This window comes from Mizuhopecten yessoensis, unplaced genomic scaffold (genome assembly GCF_002113885.1).
Source record: "Mizuhopecten yessoensis strain PY_sf001 unplaced genomic scaffold, ASM211388v2 scaffold2049, whole genome shotgun sequence".
Taxonomy (NCBI): domain Eukaryota; kingdom Metazoa; phylum Mollusca; class Bivalvia; order Pectinida; family Pectinidae; genus Mizuhopecten; species Mizuhopecten yessoensis.
Genome location: NW_018404352.1, coordinates 654,227 through 679,052, shown reverse-complemented (window position 1 = coordinate 679,052; position 24,826 = coordinate 654,227). Strand labels below are relative to the sequence as shown.

Here is a 24,826-nt window from a genome sequence, read left to right as displayed (position 1 = left end):
TTACATATAGAAAACCTAACGACCGAAACCTGGTTAACTTGAAGAGCACTGCAAAGGGTGAAAAGAAATTTGTTTGTAGTCGGTCTTTAGAGCTTATTTTCTTCTTTATATATATATATATATACCATATATAAGCAATAGAAAACGTGGCACACATTTCGGCTGTATTGACATTATATTAGATAGCACACCAGAATAAGATCTTTGTGAAATATATACTCAACACAACATGTTATTTAAAAGAGGTCACTTAAACTTGTTGCGTCCTGATAAATATAATAAAATAAAGATTTCGTGAACTATCTAACACGCATCTTTTTATATGCTTATTCAATAACTATTACGCAACTACTGTGTCAATATGTACAAACACTCTACCGGGTGTGACGTGTTACTGATAATAACTGCAGTTTGAGGAATCAAATGTAAAACAAAAATACATCGTCAATAAGCAACATAGCCGTTGCATGATTTTTGTTTCTGTAGAATGCCATATCGCACGTCCGTATCTGTCAAATTGTTACATAATCACCTGCAATCATAGATAGTGATTACAAGAAAATAGAACGGCCCCGAGGTTTTGTTATATCAAGGTCTTGCAGCTAGTTGATTATATAAACATTGACAGTCCTCTCGGGCCTTAAAGACGCTTATTAATTTGGTAATGTGTTGAGAAATGGGATTGTCGGTCCGCCTGTCCATTGTGATAACCAAAAGAGAACTGTTTCGTATTTGTTTGCATAGTCTGGTGAGCTTAATACAACAATCAATCATTCCAGCATAAAGATTAAAACATACTGCTGACTGGCTGATTTCAGGGAAATCTTCGTTATTACGTGATGCGATAATTTTGATTAAGCTAATTCCATTATTTGTTCAGTTTATTTATCTTCTATCTTTACACAAGTACTTTTTACGACTTGACATTGTGGTTTTAGGTATTCTTGTGAAACAGAATTGGCATATTTGCAGGGCCAACTTTAAAATAGTGATTTGTAATAACAACGCTTGCATTACGTCAAACGCCAGGCGTCATCTTCCTTTTTTTCTTCTTCCCAAGTTTATAACAATGCAAATATATCAAATTTCATCAACATCTTTTATCTCACACATTACCATCAATTCATTATACATTCAACAATAATAAACTGCAGAATATGTTTTTCAAATTGAAGTAAAATCATTCAGTATTAAATTTCAATAAAAGTAAGCCACCTTTACCAACTGCAAGTATAATGTCCTTGATAAGGTTCTTAAGTGCAGCTACTGACAATGACATTTGTAAACATCTTGATTTTTAAAGATATTGTTTTATAATTATAATTATTATATTATGTTACCTATTACTGATGCTATTTTAATTAAATAATCCGAAAATGAAGGTTTCCTTGGTAAAACCAAATGGGATTAACAATGTATCAAGAAGGAAAACAAAATTTTGTTGAAAGTCTTGTACTTTCTCACATTCCAATAGTGTGTAAATTATTGTCTTTATTTCAGTCTTACATTGAAAACAAAGAGCGCTATCAGTAAAAGCTGCTTTAAATAGATAAGATTTTGTTGTTAAAATGTGATGCTTTATTCTGTATTGCAGCCATTATAATTTTTAATTTCTAGTCACTGTAAAAGGATTTATATATATATCAACTTCAAACAATTCATTATATTTGTGTTTCCCAGTGTCATCTTCCTTCCGGTTTTAGTTTGTATTAAATAACTATGAATCTATATGTACAAATGTATATGCAACTAAATGGAATGCAATTTCCACGAATGTGTTCCTTTTTTTTGAGTCCTCGATCTGAGGTCAATGTTGATGTCATGTTATACCAGTAAGTTCAAGGTTGCTGTTACTATACAAAAAACCCACCTTTTAACTATTTAACTGTTTTATTTTAACTCTGATTAAAAATTTGATACATTTATATATAACTTTTGTTTTGACCACAAACTGGCGGCAGAAGCTGTGCTGTTATTGGGGCACACCTACCTTTTACAGGAACAATATAACTGTTGAAAATGTCTGATAATGACGATCGTCTGTCATGTTGTTGAACACTAATTTCGTTTACGTTTTCTTTAAATTATGTTTAACATGCAAACAGAAATAATATGATTTACCGTATAACAATATGTTTACTTGGTATTTACTTACATCATTGCACCTATGATAACTCTTCACCAAACACCCATGAACGACTGTTCTCTTTTCTTGGCAGTAGCATACCAGCCTCTGATGTTTATGGAAGTACATGCTTGTGTATCAGAATTTACCAAATAAATGCGTCCTTCAAGCCAATAAGTTATGAACTGGTTTTATTCTACCGGAAATAATTCACTGCAAGCCATGCAAGCAAAACAAAAGATATAACGGCCTCCATCTTTACCTTATTTCAAACTATAAAATACCAATCTCTTCCATGAATAATGCCACTCTGTCAGATATCGTCGGCAACTATTTTTGGACACAAAAGATGTCGCCATATTGTCGAAAGGTGTACCATAATCACACTTAACGGTCCGAGTCAAGATATCTCCTCTTTGGACGTTGTGTCCCTTCGATTGTATGTGCGCCTTTTTGTGTCAACTTTCATTTCCCAGTCTGTCATTATGTGCTGACGTTGTGGTAAATATCTTTTACATCATATATGTTTAATTTAACAATAACCAGAATAACAGCAAGAAACGGTTTTTTTTTTTTTTTTTAATTGATTTTTATTTTAAACGTTTAATTGACAATTACGGAAAAGGAAAACGTTTTATTGTTTCCTCACTGTGGTCTTTAATTCCACGACATACAATTTAACAGTTGATAGAATATTCTTCTCCTCCACGAAGTAATATCAAAAGGACATTTAAGTACATTTGTTTGACATCAATGTCTTGTTAAGGCGCTCGATGGCAAACAAAATATTTAGTTCTAAATTCTTATATCACACCTTGTGTTTTTCTACATCAATGTATATACATAAACTGCTAAAGGTCATCGATTTAATTGGTTTATTTATCCCCAGATATTATAGGTAATGCAACTTTATGCTTAGCATGTATTGTCTTTGACTTGAGATTAAAGAGAGTTTGGAGCGTCTATGACCTTTATGGTGATTCTAGTTTCCCTATGAAAAAAATACTTTGTGTAGATGTTACGATAATGGTTTTACAGAATATATTTGTTCTGGAGAAGTGGTATAAGACCAGTTGATGGATGTGTTACAGAGATAGACAGTATATCTACAGGCAGCCTCAGCACGACGCCGCCCCAGGTACCGCGTCACGTGAGGGAGAGGATGTCGATAGGGACTTATCGGACTTGGAGCAGGGAAACACCTTTAGATCCCAGCGCATTTAGAAACACGAAATATTAGATCCGTCCATCACGGCTGATGCTCATTTTGGATAAAGGTAAAGGTTATTTGCGAGGTAATTCAAAGTCTTGTGTAGATCGGAAAATCCATCCATTAAGAAGAAAGATATTTGAGCTGGATACCATAATCAAACGTTGGAATGTTACCTGCCTCCAATTTTGTATGAGCTACCATTATCAGTATTGCCACACTGGTTTCAGATCACCCGACAAAATCAAGCACGCATTGTGGAATTAACCCATGAAAGCACAATTATTTTCTACCATGGACGCTAATTATTTAATATGATATTTGTTGAACTGTAAGCTTTTGTTATTCTTAAGCATTTTCGTTGGGTCTCTGTCATTATCAAGCTTGTTATATTGTATGTAGGTTTCTGTCATTATCAAGCTTGTTACATTGTTTGTAGGTCCCTGTCGTTATCAAGCTTGTTATATTGGATGTAGATCGCCGTCATTATCAAGCTTGTTTCATTGTATGTAAGTCTATGTCATTATCAAGCTTGTTTCATTGTATGTAGGTCTATGTCATTATCAAGCTTGTTTCATTGTATGTAGGTCTATGTCAATATCAAGTTTGTATTGCAGGTCTCTTTAATTATCAAGCATGGTTGTGAATGTAACTAAGAAACACAACTGTTCATAATTGGTATTCGCAAACATTATCCAGGTGCCAAATACTAAAATAAATATAACTATTAAACAAAAAATCCACTTCTAGCTCTTTCTATTTGAATAGAAACAATAATAGATTTTGGCCTGTAATTAGCTTAAGAAACAGTTTGCAAATAGAAGCGTTTTGATAAGTCTTGTACTTAAAGACACGTCAGACAGAATGGTTTGCATATAATTTTTATTTCTCTTCTGACGAACATTGTTTGAGGATAACAAACACGCAACACGTCATGTATGCATGGCAGATGTTTAATATTTCGCCCTCTCTGACGCCATTGACGTCACCATTACGCTTGCGCCGCCCTTTTAACATCATAAATACACAGAATAAAACATAATAAAAGTTTAATACAACACGCACAGACTATAAGAACATCTATTAACAAGAGAGATATTTAATGAAGATTTTATAAAGCTATGACCACAGCTGATTGTTTACTCACAAAAAACCAGGGCTGTCTTCCTTATTTTTAATAATTAAAAATTTGTAATATATGAATTCGATCGTTGCGCTGTCTCCTGTTTTTGATAAAATTGGTCAACAACATTCCGTATGTGTATAGTTTATCTTAAAATGTAAAATATAACTGTATACTTTATTAACGGGTTGCTTATACCTCGTCATCAATACCTTAAGTTATATGAATTGCCCTATCCTACGACTTTCCTTAATATACTCACTCTTGAATTATACTAAGTGCTTTTTCTCAATAAAATGGTTTCATTGTTTATATTCTTGTGTCTTTGTTAACATTCCTCAGCTCTTCAGTCAAGTATAATTGCAAAACGTAGTATTCAACTATCATATAGTTAAGGTCTTAGAGAACATGAATGAAATAAAAAATACATACTCTTTATATAGAATGTATTATCATCTTTGATTCATTTCTCGTTTGTACATCGAACAGTAGTGCAATTTTAACATGATATCATTTGTCAGACAGTAGTGGGCGTTTACCAAATGACTCATTACTCAGACAGCTGTTTTCCCTACATCAATTAAAAAAAAAAACTTTAGCTAAATATTGATTGGTCCGGGATATGATAAAACACGCTGATTTGACAAACACGAATATGCTATGGGACGGTCGCTTACGTGTTATTCGCATTACCAAGCCCTCCCGATAGGGGCCTCTTCCACAGTGGGTATCAGGCCTTTACCGGCACTCGTCGACACGGCTATGGTCGTCCTTGGAGTCGGGTTGTTTGGGAATGTAGCCCAAAGCTAGTAATAAACTCCATATACGAATAAATGCTGACACGAGTCCCGATAGCGGACTAGTATCGCGAGAAAAAAATAGCTACAAAATAATTATGTTGTGTTTTTACCGAGTTGAAAATATGATATTGTCATTGCACAATAAAGTAAACTTAAACAGTGGACTAAGCCATCAAATGCAATCATAATGCCTCTGAATAATGGATCATGGATGTTTCGTCAGGAGCGATACAAGGACGACAAGTCATATGCTATGAGTTCATTGCGTTATAATAATAGCAATTTACCGCATAGTACGCCAAGATTGATTGTCTACCGACCATATCTCATACACGATACTAATATTAATCCATTTCTACCAGTGCATTTAAAGCTATTGACAAAATCTTCGAAAAAATAGTTAAAATGTCATCTATCCCAATATCAGCATTTTTTTAAACGAAACATTCTTACTCTTTCGATATACAGTTATACAATGTATAAATAGATATTTTGAAATCTAGCCACAAAATCATGAACTAAATGCCGAGCGTCATATAAGCTATACTGTACCACCTTCAACGAAACCAGATACATATCGTTAAATCAAGGTAGCTTATTCTTTTTGTTCATATATGTACATCCTTAGTTGTGACAGGGAAGGCATACAGCGGTTATATCAATCATCTGGCGACACTTTGCTGTACAGGACCTCCATCTTAAGTTTTTCCTTTATGATAGGAGATTGGGTAGAGAGCGAGGGCATAGAACTGACCTCTGTTCCATTCCGAGTGATCAGCGTCCTACGTCGCTGATTCTTATCGCACTGAAACACAGACAGAAACCCCTTTCTGAAATTTTTGTTCATAAAGCAATAGGTAATAGGATGAATAAAGCAGGAAGTATAAGCCAACAATTGAATCATTGACCATCCTAGTGCTGACACGCGCGTATGTATGGTAGGGTAATCCACAATAACCCATGTGTTTATTATATACAATGGCGTCCAACACATAAAGTACTCCATCACAATCACCACCAACATCCTGATGACGCGTTTCCGGTTTGACACGTTGGTGTGAGGGTTTATCTGTCTCAAGCTAACATGGCCACCAGTAGTGTAATCAGAACCGTTACCCATACTCTTCAGAGAGCGCAGTTCCGATTCGCTATTACTGGATGCTCTGCTGAACCCAACGAATCGTTGAGGAGTTGATAATTCTGTAAAACAAATAAATCCGTTACAACATACAAGACCTCCTTAGATTACAAATTTACATCTCTAAATGAGGAACATTAAACTTTATGACTTTGATAACGAACCTACATTTCTAATTTGTAATCAACTAAGATCTAAAAACCCATTTTTTTTTCTGATTCACACATATTATGAGGTTGTATTTTGGTTCGTTGTTCAACGAGGATGGGGAAATGTTGGAAAAATAAACCGTGAAGTTTGTTGTTTTTCATGCACTTTACTTCTATCGAGCTGAGTTGTTGTTTCGTGCGTGCAAACAGTTCATCAACATGTTACGCACTGTTTTCCTAACGTAACACTCAGCGGCCTTCTTCTGCCAGCTTTATGTGAATGTATGTTTTTTTTATGTTTGAGCATGCATGTACATGCAAGCGTGTACCCTCAGTTGAGGAAGCAAACACGTACAAGACTAGTCAATTATGACTCATTTATTAAAACTAGCAATTCCATGTGGTTTTTGGACATTTATTTTTCACTTGCCTGATCTATTTGGCAAATAAAAATGGCCACTTATGTCTATTTGTCCAATAATACATTATCAACCAATTGAAAATGTCGAACATCGCTGAAATGGTAGAATTAACATTACTCTTCTCGATGTATTTGACAATACGTCGCAATTCATCTCCTCACAAATCCAACTTACTCCTTAATTCACTAATAAACATAACAGCGAGTTTGCCTTAAAGGGAAATCATCGGTAAATACCAAAACATGATAATCTTTTAACTAGTTTCTTATAACGCAACATACGAACTTGTAATTAGAGTTTTAATGCAGTTTCCAAGGTTAACAATTATAATCTAATTATGTTTTAGTGCTTTTCACGTTGATTAGTAGCAATCATATTTAATTTCATTGTGTTTTTCGTCGAAAATGAGAAAAATCAAACTTTATTTCAAAAACTTGTAATTTAATCTAATTTAAACATTTGATGATGATGGAAGGGGCGAAGAGTGACACGTTTAGAGAGAAAATAAGCAATTTGTTAATTACTTCTTACTTAAACGATCAGTCTTAATGAGTAAAATTACGCCAAAAGATCGATATTGAAATTTAATATACAGGTTGCATCAACGCCAGTGTGTTTATTACACAGAGTCAATTATCCAATACGCTTTTTTTAAACCAGTGCAATCCGAATGTAACCTGATAGGTTTAATACAATTATATTTTAATGTGTGCTTTATGGGAAGATTTGATTTTTCTAATTTAAGCGCATCTACTAGGAAAGCATTTTTTTTCATTCAATCCCTTTTTAAGCTTGCATTCAGCAATGTATTCCGTCTTTGCGTATTGCAGAGTTATCTGCACTTATGAGCAGGTATTGATTGTTACGTCATTTGTTTGTGAGAGTAACGTCATCAATTTTTGAGAAAACGACGTAATTTTCTCACACAAACCAATGACGTAACAATCAATACCTGCTCACAAGAGAAGATAACTCTGCAATACGCACAGACGGAAAAGTTCATAAAACAAATACCGAAGAAGATAGATCGTCGTCTATTTTATTGTAACATTAAAAATATCAAGTTATGCATCGGTGAGGTCATTGAAAGATATGCACATCATAATTAAAAGCGTAAGTATATTAGACACAATTTACAATGACAGGGTCAACTGTTTGCCTCGGGAGTACTCACCACTCGCAGCCTGTGACTGGCTCCGTATGTCCACCCACAGTCTGAGTATAATGAGACCGTATGCGATGCTCATAATGATGAGTGGGATAACGAGGAGGAGGATGACGAGACCGACGGTGTAGACAATCTCGAGGGCCGTATTGTCCCAGAGGTCGCGACAGGCGTAGGCCCCTGACCTCAGTCTCAGTAGCTTTGTGCCCAAGGCGATGGGAATCATGATGGTAAGGGCGCCGATCCAGATGGCCACGATGATCTTGTAAGAATGGGACACGGTCTGCCATCGTCGGGACCGTAGCGGCTGACATATGGCGAAGTAACGCTCAGACGAGATGGTAACAAGTGTGAAACAGCTCACTCCTACAGATACACCTGTAACAGTAAAACGAAAGCCAATAAATTTAATGTTCCCCATTAAGAGATGTAAGTTTGTACTATACCAGGAAATCAGTTACAAAATAAAGGTTTAAATATATATAGTTCCTGACAAAACCTTCCTTCCCGTGCAAAAATATTGTGTAATGTTCTGAAAACATTCAAAACAAAAGAGGCTGTTTGTCTCTAAATCATCATTTAAACGCTTTTTATCCTAGAAACTTATCATCAATTTATTTATTAATTTATTTTTCTGCATGACAAGCAGGCATTTTACAATTGCTCCATAATTTCGAAGATTCTTTTTAAGAGAAAACATGTTGTATATGTGTTTGTTACAAGTATCAAACCAAGTGTAAAAACACTCAGTCACTAACACAAAGTGCAAAAAAGGTTCTATGTCCACTTCTATGCAAGGATGAAATAACATTTCACTTATTGCAAATTGATAGACGAGTCTGACATTTTGCTTGTAGTCAAATGGTACAGAACCGCAGACAGGTATTAATTGACAAATAAACAATATAAATCACAATTATTGTCGTCAAGTCCCCAACACAAAATACAACGCTATCGATCTAACGACGCAGAACTACCAGCTGCAAGCCTTACAGTTATAATTATAAACCCCGTTTTTGCAATATGACTGTAAAAGGCAGGATACTTTCCTTTATCGACATTTTCAGAATCCAGTTTTCACTTTGAAGATCGGTATAAAGTACGTATGCAAAAAATCTGCGCAACATTAATATTTTCTAACAAATAAACTGCATAATCGGTTGTTCACTATGATCTAGCAACATACAGAACAAATAAAATTCTTATCATACAAGATCTATTAACTTAACATCATAATTCTTTTTTGTTTTGTTTGTTTTACGTCCTATTAACAGCTATGGTCATTGAAGGAGGTGCCTGCTTTTGTTGGTGAAGGAAAGCCTGAGTTTCCGGAAAAGAACCCACCGACCTACGATCAGTACAAACATGGTGACTGCCACACGGAGGCTTCGAACCCACGACCTAGTGGTGGAGGGCTAGTGGTAGCAGAATGTCAGACGCCTTAACCACTTGGCCACTGCGGCCCCGATCATAACAAACAAAATATAATGCTTAAAGCATATACACAGCAAGAATGTTGAATTTCAAATTTTGTTTACGATCCAGTATCCCTTTAAGGAACAGAAACAAGTTACCAGTAAGACGTTATGTATATGGTAATGCCTTTGTGATTATACTTGTTTCAAGGCATTGCCATTTTTAAAATCAGAGCTGTACCCTTTTGTCTGAAAGTGACATAAACACCAGACAGAACACCGTCCACAAACCTCTTTCAGAGACATACAATTGATGTTCCATGTTGCTTTTTACAACCTTATCGACTTAGTTATTTAGCCTGACATTTATCGGATATGGGTTGGTCTACGTTCATGACAGGCATTCGATTTGACCATCAGACTGATGCCAATCACAAATGTCCGGAATATATACGAAAGGGAACAGTCATAAGTAGTGTTTATTAGATCAGAGTGTATGCCCCCTCCATTTCGGTTTTGGTCGCCCTAGAAATAAGACCTGAACGATAATTGGAACCTTTAGGGAAAGATAAACCGATTTTGTATTTCCAAACTCAATTTTTTTTGGCTTAGTCTGATTCTCAGAAACCTCATAAGATAAACCCGCTGACAACTGAGGGACCTTGTTTTAGGTTGTTGACATAAAATACATTCTTTCTGCTGATCTAAACGATTCCAAATATTATAAAAAAATGATAATGCCCACATTTATAACTGGGAACTAAATGTGCAGAATTGCAAGTGTTTTGACAGAAAAAACAAATAGATTATTTATGATTGAATGTGCAATGGGAATATTCAATATTTTTTGTTTTCGTCGTGAAGGCTAAATTTTCAAAGAAACATTTGGAGTCAGTTGGCTGAATTAGAACAACAAACGTCAATTTGGATCAGTGGTTACCACCATTTGACAGCCTTCGGCTCACAGAACAAACAACGACCGTTAAAGGATATTTGAATCAGTTTAAACAAATCAATGCATAATTTATAGCATAAATTGAATCAATTTTGACATTTGAATAAAGCTATTCATGTCATCACACTTTCACGAATGTGTTTATAAGCTGGCGAAAAGGCCGGGCTTCGATGGACGTTTATCGAGGTAAAAAATAAACAAATCAATCTGGCTTAGGTTATGATAGTTCAGTTTGGGTATTTTTTCACGGTTCCTTAATTTTTTTGATAAAGCTACAGTAGTCAATATCGCAGGATATATTTTTTTGTGGTTGAGTCATAATATGCCACGTAAACGGTGTTTTCGTTTGCTATTCATTTCGCGCACTGTATTTTATTGCAAAAATCGTAAAAGGTTACAGTATTACAGTAATATGTCACGCCTGATAAAACGAAAACCCAGCAATATATCTGTGATTAGAAGCGTTGTTCAACGATATGCCATGGTCTTAGTGTAGCGATATATCAATAGCGACAAGGCTACTAGTTTGTGTATGAATGCTAACATAGCTGGTCTGTCTACTGGGCTAGTGCGACCTCGAGCAAATCTGCCAATACAGGAGCGACAATAACATTCTCCTTTCCGTTCTAATCTTACGCTGTACGAATGTAACCCATTCTCTCCGCATTACGTTCGAACGTCAAGGTCTGTTATGTCATGTAAGGTAGTGATAAATGTTTAAATAATACGCGCTTTGACTATTTCGTTATCACTTTTTAATTAGATTGACCATCGATAATGTTTCAAAGTAATATACCAAGATCTGAAAGTTACGGTCAAAATCCTGGGTATTTTTTACCTAAAGAAACTATATTTCAGTGTTTTGCTAACCTCTCTTTCATTCGTTCTTTATGTGTATGATAGGTGTTTTTATTTCTATGTACGCATCATGAGCTTTATGAGTGCACTACTTTAATGTAATAGACAATTCCATAAGCTCTATGGGATACACCTTGTCTATGATGATGTAATTTTAATAATATCATGTTGTAAATATTGTAAATTTTACTTTCGACCACTTGTTCGAAGAGTCTTTGACTCAAAGTGTTATCGACCTGAAATGAAGTCTTTCATTTTTATTATTATTATAAAGTAAACCCCGGCTAAAAAGAAAAAAAAAATACATTGTTGGATCAGATGCATTAAATAATAAGAAATGCGACAGCTGGTCAATTGCAAACTACATAAAAATATGAAATAGAAGAGTCATGTAATTATATAGGATATATATAATATCTAAGTTTTACTGTATACCCCAACAACATGTTTGTATATGAAGCAATGCTGTTTTGTATTGCATTGCCATAATATAACCACAACTGGCGATCCCTCTCTGTAGTACTATACAGAACTAGCAGATCTACAGTATAGTGTCTGGTTGTCTTTGAATTTGAGACTGTTTTGTATTGATTGTTCGGCAGTTCGATTGAGCCACCAATTGTACAATAAGCCATCGATTACCATCAACCAAGCCATTAATATCAAAAGGTATCAACAAAAATGCGAAGCATATTATATGTAAGACAGATTATAAACAGGTATAATTTGCTGTGAAAATATGAAGCAGAATACAATGTGTGTGTCTTTGCCAATACATTTTCGTTGTTTTACCACATAATTATAAGGTCACGCAGGGAAAACTCTTTTATGGTGCTATATCTATATTTAAATGGAAAACTCCTTTATGGTGCTATATCTATATTTATATATATAAATTGAATTATTCAACATTTTTTTAAGAAATCCAAATAGAATATTGTATACCGGTTGCATTATCCATATTTGGAAGCAATACAAAATGTACAAAGGTAAACAGTAGGACTACTGTGTAGAAGTTAGTTAAATGATCGCACAGTGCCTACATATGACGTCATGGTATATATATTTGATAGTATATCATAAACATTCCAGTATTAATTAAGAAAAACCATATGGTACATTTTTGTTTAAATATCATGAAACGAAGCTAAATCGATACAACTGGTTGTTGATCATTATTTGTCATTTTTTTATTGATTAAAAAAGTGAACGTTGGAATGGGACAATTGAAAGGTCGGTGCCCTTTGACTTTGTCCACCTTAATTAAGGACATACAACCGCAATATAATACCTTGGTGTATTCTTCAGTTTTAGTGGTTAGTCTTACCAACAATGAATTTATTAAGATTAAAGTTTGCCAAATTATTGAAGCATTATACAATAAACATTAAGCTGTGCACCATATCATTAAACAAACCTACAGTGTATCACTACAATGTAAGATAATTCCTCCACCACCTCATTCATCATTTGTAAAACAACGACTCGATAGTGAAAATATATAGTAGAAATGATTTTCTACATCACGTTATTTATCGTGTTTGTAAAACTCTCATTAATGTCATCCGTCGTGGGATTGGATTTAATCACTTCATATTTGCATTTGGTCTTAGTATCATTTACGTACTTAATCACAAACAATATATGGATAATGATGTGCTCTCATGAAACATTTTCACATGTTCAAACGAACTGTCGACAGCTTTTCCTTTTAAATATGCTTGGACGAAACGTTAATGGTCCGTGTCATTATCGAGCAAACAATACTTGGTGTTCCCAAGCATGGTTAACTTTCTCATTCATTTCTTGGTTGATGAAAATGGTCATTTAATGTTACAATTTGTACTTTTATGTTCTCATTAATGCCTTTGCATTCTTTATTGTTTATTGCCCATTGCTGAAATTCCGTACCTTAATACATATGAATTTAAATAGTTTATGTAAAAAGAAAGTGTTCATTTGTCGTGAAGTTGATCAATTGTTTAATACATGCTAATGAACCTCTGATGATGAGACATTGATCTACACATCGTTACCAAACATACTTTTGTTTTATCAAATACGTAATTACTCCGTAGAACAGTGTACCATACACGAAAGTATTTAATATATCCGTGTATGCATATACACCGGCACTTAACCTTAATGCTGGGTAGAATATTATCGATTAACTAGTGAGATGTATTCATGATTAAATTGGATGTCCATATGGTAAAGATGTTTACTCGTAAATGTCATATTAATTGCCGCATTATCAAGTATATCGTATTTGCTATATATACGTACTATGTACAGCAAAGGACCTGGGGCGTTATGGGTCAATTTGGCCTCATAAAAAGTAACACTTTCAACTTGAATGTATTTACCATTTTATGTTATAAACATCATATTAGTTACAATTGGTGATATCTTGCTTGGTGCAGATTTTTTCCCAATGCTAAAGCGTAGATGCCTTACCATAGCAACAAAATTGCGTTGCTATGCATAAATAGCAGAAATATACTGTTTTGGACAAGTAGCTTGCAGGAATAAAAGCATGCGACATCCAAAAATTCCGTTCCACGAATGCCCACTGGTACGACAATATTTAAGCATGTCAAATATATATTTTCTTAAGTTTTCTTATAGGGACAGAAAAAGGATATGTGGGACAGGGTTTGCAGATAACATAATGTTTTAAGATTGAAATCAAGGGGATGTGTTGGGCAGGGTTTGTAGATAACTATATGACTTGCTTTTGGTGTTAATTGGCTGGAGTATATGACTTTCAGTTTAGCTCTTCTGTGATTGGCTGAAAACTCGTTCTGAGGTACTGAGAAATTGTAATGATTGTTGAACGCCTGCACGAGAGTTTAAAATCGCATCAGGTTACTTCTTGTGAGGTTAACATCAACCGAACCATATATATCTAAACATTTTATTCGGGTTGGTAAGTGTGGATTATGAAAAGATGCATGTAGCGTAACCAGTTAGTTGAACCACACTTATTGGTTTTGCTACTTGAATCTTTTCACAATCAGTTCTACGAATAAAAACAAAAGATTTCCATCACAAAACATAATGTTGACCAATCAGAACGCCGGATTTTCGATCGACTGGCTCTGTCATTGTAAACAAATATGTAAGACGGCATGCATGCAAACGGGCTCGGTTTGGAAGCGTCATTGATGACGAATTAATGACAATTATGATTAACAATGATACTGAAAACATAAAACGTGCAAAAAATAAATATCAATAAGGGTTTTACGATATTATTCACCTGAAAAGGGCTTTGAGATAGACTCCGAAAACTTCGGTCTGATATCAAAGCATCAGTACTTGTTCAAGTATTTAGAGTTGTTGACAGTTACGATTTAAACACCTGCATGTAAAATTAGCACATTCGAAAAATAAAATAAAATTGACTTTACTTTGTCGAAAAGACAAATAGATAATGATTTGTTCAGATAATGCTTGTCTTCATATCCTCATATCAACCTAAAAAGTCAATAATTGTATAATGTTGGGCTTTTTTTCAGATAATAATATCACTTGCATGTCAGAAATATGAGGTATTTGGGCGGGGTTTACAGATACAATGACGTAGCGTGACGTGCTTGATACGAAAGGGGATATATGGGGTGAAGTTTACAGATGATGAGTAAAACAGATTATCAGCTTTACGAGTTTTACCCGTGATCTCATTCTAACGTTTTGCCTCTACATCATCTTTGAAATATCATATACAACACAAATGTAAGCAATTTTCTTGTCTTCCCTAAGGTTATATACAAGTATTTTACGTGAGTAATGAAAATTAAAAGATTTCCGTTGAGGCTTTGTTTAATGTATTTCCTTCTTTATGATATGCAATAAAACAACTTATCTTGATTTTTTGTTTCGGTAAGAATTGGTTATGTACAGATAGGACTCCTTTTAACATTTCAAGCACGAGTTATGGTGACAGCTGATAACGGATTCCCCCAAAACTCATTTCTCTCATCTTTGTGTTGGCCGAGTTATCTTTATACCCAAACATCTATCACTAATGAATGGTATATGTTTGTAAAACGTGTACATACGTTAATTATACAGAGCTTCTTAAGATATGGTTTTTATGGCACATAGATTACAACATATGTGGAGCAGATTTGAAGTTTCCAACTTCTTTCATCAGGATAAACAAAGCCCTCAATGTTCTTTTCCATTTTTTCAAAAATTACGTTAATGAGTATTTGTTGGTTTGGGTAAAACATTTATACACAACGAGTACTAGTATATTCATTGTAATAGTATTGCCAATTAAGCGACAAAGGTTCATCGAAGCAATTTGATTTGCACCTATGTGGGTTCTTAATCTTTTCTGTAATAACCCAATGCTATTAAATGTCAGTAGGTGGTCAGGTGGCACAGGGTTTTGGACACTCGCTTTATCAAAACGATGCTATGTTTGGTTCCCCGATCGGACATGGTGCACTGTATGTAGAATCTTTGCTAACCAAGGGTTATGATCCGGTCTACTTACCAGATGGGTATGTAAGGGATCACCTGTTTGACGACTTTGGATTTCTCCAGGAATGCAAGTTTCCTCCACTATTATAACCCCCACGCGCTATCACACTGTTGAACAAAAGTCTTATCTTTAAAATGATAAAAATTGTATCAAAATCATTGTAAAGTAATTATAAAGTTAAATTTAATTGTAAATTAAATAGACATCCTTAACAACAACTAAAAAACCACGTGCTAAGCCAGAATGGTGTCCTTTCCCCATATGTTACATTCGTCAGGGTATACATCATTATCTCCAGATAACTATTGCAACAAGTATTGAATAACGGTACTAAAATACTGAACTCGCCAAATCGAAAGCATTGGTGACCTAACACGTCGTCGGTGTCCTTTGTAGATTGGAATCTTTCAGGTAGGAAAATCCTGCTAACTAATGTGTTAATTAATGCATTAGTAATATAATGTCTTTCTGATTGTCATACATTATATTATATTTTGATCAAATAAAGATTAACCTTTTGTTTCAATTTTATTAATGATGACGCTTTAACCAATATGATTTTTTTTTGTATTACGACATTTAATCACTACCAATTATAACAATTAAAATGGGAAATGCCCACAATTCCAATAAACCTCAGAGCCCCTTGACAACTATGTACAAATGCTGTGATATTCGGATGCACTCAGTATTTTCCAGTAATGCTATTTTTTTGGGCTTCAGCATTAAAAAAGTTAGAAGGAAAGTGATGTTTTCAGAAAATAAAAATAGAAGTTTATGGCAGTTTTGTCAGTTTTTGTCAAGACGCCGTGATTTTATTTCCGAGTTTACCATAACTACGTCAAGCCGAACTAATAAAAGATGGCAGGGAAGACAGTTAGATTGTACATGTTTCTCTTCGACAGTAACTGTGTATCTTGCTCGTTTGAGTGATCTTACAGGGAGAAGAAAACATGAAATGGAAAGTCAATTAACGCAATAAAGCTAAAACAGTTATAAGTTAGGCAAGAAATGATTCTGTAGGTGTTCCGGATTTATCTGCCTAATCTTCCAAAAGATGGCAGTGCAGCCGCCGATTAGAATCCGAACACTTCAGCGTTAGACAGACCGGAAACCATGCAATAGCTATATTAGGGACCTTGCATCTCAGCGCCAGTCTCATATACTTTAAAGTTTTTTGCAAGTCAACACTTTGTATCTTTCCTAATGATAATCCGAATCTTTGACCTATTGTGGCTGCGATATTGTTAATTTCCATTAGAGCTTGCGATGCTCATGTCAATCCTAATCGGGAGATTACAATCTGTACACATTCATGAACTTTAATTTGACAACTTAAGTATTCGAAATTTGATTGTCTGTGTATTGGTCAGATGAAGTTATATATATTGAAAGAGATTAAAGAGACTTTAATACCATAGGCAAAAAGTACAACCAAAAAGTCTTTCGTAACATGTTGGTCATACCTCAAGGTAGTGGACTATCTGTCCTTGAAGTCGGCCAAACAGCTGGAATTATTCTTGCACTGTTTACAAGAAATACTATTTTAATTAATATTTTCTGCTAAATATTTGTAGCGCTCTAAAAGATTTTTAGCGTACCTGTCCGAAGGGCAAGTGAGCTTATTCCGTGGCACGGCTTCCATCGACCGTCCGTGTACTTTTCCTTTAAAACGCTTCTTGTCCTGATCGGCTTAGTGGATTTCAACTAAATTTTACATGGAGAATCCTTGATTAAAGGGTATTAAATTTTGTATAAATGTTGGTGTGGGGCCGAAAGGGTCAGAGGGGTGGGGCCCCAATAGGGCAAATTTTGGTAAATCTTTAAAATCCTTCTCCTGGAGAGATTCTATACAAAGTTTGTCTAAAGCATTTATGGGAAAGGGATATTCAATGCTGTATAAATGGAGGGTGTGGTCTTTAAAGGTAAATCTATCAATACCTTCTCCTTCTGTAAGAATGAAGGAACTTTAACCATGTTTGGTCTAGAACCATCATTGAAATAAGAAGACGAAATGATTTGTAAATGGATTGTGTAGTCCACCTCGGGGTAGAGGGACGTCGCCCAATAAGGTGAAGAAAGGTAGGATACTCAAATTCTTTTTTATCCATACAGAAAAAGGAATCTAGGCTAATTTTGATATATAATATCCTTGGCCCAGTAGGGTTACATGTTGTATAAAACATCCCCGGTAAGGGTGTTGCTGAGAGAGAAAACAAATATGTATGATATAATGTTTGCAGTATACAATTTAATGAGAATATTTTGTCACGATTGCATGAATGTGCAGGTGAGGGATACTGGATCTCTAGAGCTATTGTTGATAGACCTTTTCCCCTTTTTCGCTACAATTACTATATGATCATTCCTAGTTTTCTGTTATGTATTTCCATTCATACATTCTTACCGCTATTAAGTTTTCCCTAACAAAATTAAGATTAAGCAACATACAGAGCGCAAACAAAACACCTTATATGATTACCCTTCCTTTGTAACTCAAAACGTCTGAGAAGCCTGTTGTCTATTAACATACATATACACTGATGCAGATCCGTTCGTTTGTTTGCTTATAAAATTACCCTTATGTTACACATTGTTCATTTAAGGATTGGTTGTCATATTTTTGACGTTTATTGGCGTGTAAACTACATCGGGCTTGCGATATATTGAATGGTGCGCGTTAGCGCACCATGTTAAATATATCAAAAGCCCGATGTAGTTTACACGCCAATAAACGTAAAAAATATGACAACCAATCCTTATATTTATATTCCAAACCAACAATATTAGTTGTGCAATGTTGCGAGTATTGTTAATTGCTGTTTTAAAACTCTTATACACACCGACTGGGTCAGCGGTAAATTGTTCGGAACAGCCGGGTAGTTTCGCATTCCACAGTCGTTGTCAAGGGCAACCAGGCCGACAAAAACAAGAAACAAGAAAGTTCCACAGTAAACACATCAATTTAATAATTGATTTTTTTTATTTGAATGCTTATATGTCTACTAATTTGTATACTAACATGTGACCATTTTAATATATGTTGTGGTCATTTAGCGATTTAACTGTCATCTAATAACATTTTAAGACACAACACAGCGGAACATCGCCACTTGGCGGTAATAAGGTCAGTGTATCACTACACTGACCTAATCCCCTGTGTAGTTCATTGAAAAATATGTTTCAATGGAACCAGTAGAGTTATCTAGGCACTATGCAGTGCAAATGTAAATATTCAAAACTATAAAACCCTTTCTGTTAACAATGTAAAACATGTTGATTCACATAACTAAGCATGTAATAGCATTTCAGTGTCAACAGGAAGAAGACTTTGCTGAACAAAACATGTCACCGACTTGTTTAGCCTTGGATGTGTAGGAAATGATCATGGTTCTCGTGACACTCGGGTTTCTCGCACCTAAGACAGGGATAACCGACGTCATACCCCATGCTAGCGTTTTCTTTATCGTCCGATCTGTCTGGTACCATTACGTGACATTTCGCGGATATTTTACACAGTGACGTATTCATCCGCGCGTGGAAAGCTGGACATTGACAATCTGCATTATACATATCTTGGTTTGTCGTTATAAGTATTGCTTAGATGTGCATGATGTATTTAGATATCTGATATTGTAGATAAATACGAAATATGTGATTTTTTTTTTGTAAGGATGGATTACATTGTTACGCAGAAGCATTCAAATGCAGCTTAGGTAGTTTAGAGCCAATATTAAGTTGAGGCCCCAGACGGAATACTTGTAGTCTTTAGCAAGAAAGAATAGTTTATTTTTGGAACTAAAAGGTAAGAGAAAAAACATCTATTACCTGTAACTGAGTGATATCGGGTTATCGTAGTCTCGCGCTAAGATTCTGTAACCTCCTAACCGCGGCTTACGACTCGGTTGTTTCATATTTTTAGCCCTCGACTGAGATAACCCGATCTCGCTCGGTAAGGGGTAATATATTTTATTTAACTTTATGGTCATTTTCCAGAATTAATGTTCGTTTTTGGCAAATGTGCGTTGCATGATAAAAAATATTGGAAACTTCTTTTTCAAAAAGGTATATATATAAAAGTAATAAATTGAATTCTGCAATAAACAATATTTCTAACCAACTATTTACAATAATTACGCTTTGTCAAAACTAAGCTATACTTTATTTTTTAAATTAAAGGTATTTTCTATTTCGCATTTTGTGATTTCATCGTCAAGCACTTAATGCAGCTTTATAATTAACGTTCAAGCAAAGTATTACATAATTATATGTATATATACGGTAGCATCATGCCATAGGCATGAATAGATTAATGTACCTTAATCCAGCACAATCTGAAAACCTTTCTGATATTATTTTGCAAATGCTAGGAGCATATGGAAGACCACAAGTCACATTTCTATTCAGCATGGGAGGTACTAAATGAAATGTAATAAAACTACATCAAATAATAGAAATCTCCACGACTTTTGATCATGTAGTACATAACAACTGTGCATGTACACACACACACCTATGGATACATAGTACGGAGGCGTTGTTGTTACTTCCTGTATTACTGAAACTTCTATTTCTGTTTGCGCAACAAAATATAATTTGACCATTAACCGAGAAAGAGAAACAAATATAAGCTACTAGCTTGGTAGTAAAATAGGCACCCTGCTATTCTAAACATTACATTTACATTTGTATAAATCAATCCACAGCATGTTCACACATTTAGAGGCATATGCATGACTAAGACCCGGATGTAATAATCCTTTGATGGCATGGCTATTCTAAAAACGGATTTTCTAGGACCAAGTGTTGACATGGAATGGTAGGATCATTGAAACGGATGACTGCATCCTTTACTAAGTTCTGACTAGTAATAGCGGGTTCGCAGCTTGTAATAGCGGGTTAGAGGGTAGTGTGAGTTCAGTTGATTCCCTAGACTGTTCCAGCAGACAGGATCCAAAAAAACTACCGTCCCCGGAGCATCCGTACTGTAAATTAATCAAATTCTATGTTCTACCAAGGTGACCTTGCACTGGTCTAGACAGATCGAATATGTGATCAATATTTTTATGCATTTCGTATATATAAAACTTCAGAAGAGAGATATAAGTTTTTTTTGTTGCTTTTTTTCCATTTGTTTTTACCTTGTAGGCGGGTTTGACATTTTTGTACTTTTGTACAGTACATGCACTGAAATCCCTGTTTTTTTTCGTATTTGTTGTGAAGGTTCATGGTGTATTGCCTTTTGTTTCGGTTTCTCTCATAAACCACGAACTTTAAAATATTTCATTGTACAATTTAAATTTACACATCATGTATTTTTTCTATGCTACACATAAATCTCTCCATGCATATCCTGATAAAAAAAAATAATTAACAGTGTTGAAACGAAAGGTTGCGCTCTATTCTCTCTTCATGCACTATAGTGCAGTGCCCATTGGTAAAGTGTACTACTGAAAAGCAAGACAATTCTATTTTCGCAGGGGATGGCTGAGTGGATAAAGGACCCTCTGATTGTTCCTGATACTTGGTTAGTGGAAGTGGCCTGTTAACAGGAAGTCTTGTACAGGAGGAGGAGGAGGAGGAAAGGAGGAGGAGGAGGAGAAGGATGCTTGTCAGTAATCACAAGTTACATCGGCTTCTGCTATCGGTGTTTGCCCAGCGTATGTAATGGCTATCTGTGTTGTCCGCAGCTATGATCTTAACGACTATTTTCACAGCGATTGAATGACCTTTGATAGGCCTACAGTAATATATGTATTGACTAGCGTGTGTTATTTAGGATTTTGCATTTTCTTTATAATAAAAATGGGTCCCTTGGCGTGGATATCAAGCAAAGGCTAACTGCCTTTTCTCAATATATTGCGTCCTCAACATGTGGATGGGCCTCTTGATAGCATGCTAATTAGATAATGATTATATACTCCCCATGGTTAATCGTGTTATTCTTCAACATTATCGAAACATTCACAGTACCATTACAAAGGCGTTTTAAAGGTCAATTGGTGATTTATTTTTATTTCCATAGTGCATGTTCTCAAACTCGCATTATACTATAATTCACGTGTATTGCATTCCTGTCGCTAATAACCATTACCTCATGAATTTTAAGGGCAAGTATGATATATCACAAGCTAACTCAACAATGAGTTGCTAAGGAAATTGAATAGCAAGGACCGATATATGAAACAAAACCATATTTTTAAGGTAAAAAAACACAGGAGCTGATTCAAAGGGCCGAAAATGGCAGGGACGTTATTTCAAGCATTGAAGTATGAGCTGTTGAAGGACGTTGTCAGAACATGGGATTTATACTTGACATGGACAAGACATCAGTGACGGGAATTAAAGGCCTTGATCCAACAAAAACGTAGCAAGATTCAAGCTTGTAATAACGACACGATAGGTCAAAGATGGAACCTTACAACGTTGCAAATGATTTTTGTTATTTCTAGTAAGAAGGGAGTGACATGTGCTGCCAATCTTATCAGTCTGTTGCCCACAATGTCATATAATGGAGCAATGGCAGAGAGTCTTCACACTCACCGATGTGAATCTACAAACCCTATATACTGTACCGTATAAGGCGTATTGCAAGATGTATTCCGTGGGGATAATATTTTCGCGATTTCTCGGGTCAATAACATCATCGCGAATATATGATCCGCAGAATAATATGACAAGCATATGAACGAGCCGCATTAGTACACTTCATAACGGTTATGCTGTGAGGATGTATATGGATTTGACGATTCATATACATAAACAAATTAATGATATGTAAAAATAGGTTCTATAACATCTCATAGCTTTGTTAATGAAGCCTATTTGGTTGACTATCCGACACCGTTTATGTATCTGCGCTAAAACACCACTAAAATTTAATTCCTGTTCATGTCTAGATCACGGAAATATAAAAATCGCTACACTTTAAGCCAGCGAAAACAACCCGTTATACTTCACATTTTGTAATTAGCAATCGCACATGTTATATAACCTTATGTCAATTAAAACAATTCATTTCTCTATGGCTTTCGAACACGTAATTTCAACGTATATCAAAATTAACCTAATCATTCTGACATGATTCAGAATTTTCTTCGAGATACCAGACAATTCATAAGAGATAATCCCCAAAACGTAAATTCAAGTGAAATACTAGAAAAAATGCGAATAAAGGGAATATGAACTGATATGCATTTTAATTAAAAGGCTTACGTAAGCCATGCTTGTTCCCCCATCCAATTTGCACTTACGATCTGTACGGTAAATTATCGTGCAACGAAACAAAATCCTGTGACTATACCAATACCATACCTTTTACTAGTGTCAGAAAGCATGTGAGATGAACCACATACACAACAAGCCTGAGCGGATGGTAACGTACTAGGGGGTATTGTTAGGTTTTGTTGTCAATCTGCGCTTATGAAACTCTATCAATATATACATATACGAAATCTTCATGTTAACATAAATTTAATGTATTACCAACTAATCAAAATATTAAAACCAAGACTCAACAGGCCACAGTAAAATTTTACGCTAAATTGTCCACCAATCTTGTGTACTTCGTGACATCACGTTACTATTGTAGTGTGATGACATGTAATTGTGACGTCACGACGTTGTTCTTTTTAGTAAACCTGAAGAGCCCTGTGAAGGGTGAAAGCAGCTAGTTTTTTAGTCGGTCGTTAATCTGATTTTTTCTATACACATATATATATAGTGATAGATCTTAAAGCGCGACGCACGTTTAATACAACCATTGTTTGCAGTGATGAAACCCATACAGAATGCCATTTTGGCTGATTTAGCGTAACCTATTACCACAGAATTTAAGATAAGAAAGAAAACAAGACTAACTGGAATAGGGTCGTATAGCAGACACACAGAATATATGTAAAGTTCACTGCATATCATAAATCTTTAATACTATCCATTTTCGAAACATCAACACTAATGAACGGAACACATGATATGTATTTATCAAGTGTTGCCTTCAGCATATCAATTTCTTTATGAAGCCACATTAATGTTTGCCAACACAATAACCGCACGTGTTCCGAATATACGGAAATGTATCTGATTTGACCCTATTACAACTAAGTATCACCAGCCACATCTTTATAACGCAAAACAATTTCAGTTATGACGAACACACGCCTTTCCCCATCAAACAATTACAGATACGGAAGTTATGACGCTAACGCTTGTGAAACGGAGTTATGTACTTGTCTGTGACACGCCCCTTTCTTAATCCTAGTGCGTCACGCCCCCGTCCCAAGCACAATATGTTGCTTCAATGATGCATAGCTACATCTTCATGATTTTCCTTGGTTGAAGCTTGTATCCCATGATATTGTAGGAAAATATCGACATTACCGTCAGCAAATGTTTTTGTTAATGTTTAAATTTGTATGGCAGTAATTAGTTGGATTTCCTATGTTTTATAAATTTAATTAATAATGATGATTTTTTAAACATATTACTTTCATTAATGAACAATTAATTCTACTACAGCGTACATTTCTTAATAACGACAATACACAGCCTGTAACTGCTCTATGAAGGGATGGTGAATTGCTTTTGTAAGTGTAAGACAGAGGTAATAATCATCAATCGGCTTTCGGATCTTGGATTTCATCCACAGCTCGAACTTCAGGTCTAATTTACCTCAAGAGAGTTTGCCTTGGTTATACATGCATGCTAATCTATCAGAATTGCCCGTTTCTAAAATGTATACATTTCTACAATAGGAGAGACACATAGCCATTTAAAACTTAGAGCTATAGAGTTAGAATAGGAATATTCTGAAAAGGTTGAAACAGACACCGAAGCAGACTGTCTATGTATTGCGCAAACAATAACTTTGATATTAACAATTAATCTAGGAAAAATGGTAAATATTCATTGCGTTTGAATATATATTTTGTTACTAGGGGTTTTTATGAGGACGCCGTTTAATATGGCTTTA

General features: G+C 35.1%; 1 protein-coding gene across 1 annotated transcript in view; it reads right to left on the bottom strand.

Annotated features, from left to right (window-relative positions):
- Positions 1-4,272: 4,272 nt before the first annotated feature.
- Positions 4,273-24,826, bottom strand: part of LOC110444659 (cholecystokinin receptor type A-like) — a 66,153-nt gene continuing 45,599 nt past the window's right edge. Inside the window, exons 2-3 of the mRNA XM_021489024.1 lie at positions 8,142-8,510; positions 4,273-6,458 (exon numbers count right to left, since the gene is read on the bottom strand). Of these exons, the coding sequence (XP_021344699.1) occupies positions 5,917-6,458; positions 8,142-8,510 (911 nt within the window). The 3' untranslated portion in view covers positions 4,273-5,916. The remainder of the gene's footprint in view (positions 6,459-8,141; positions 8,511-24,826) is intronic.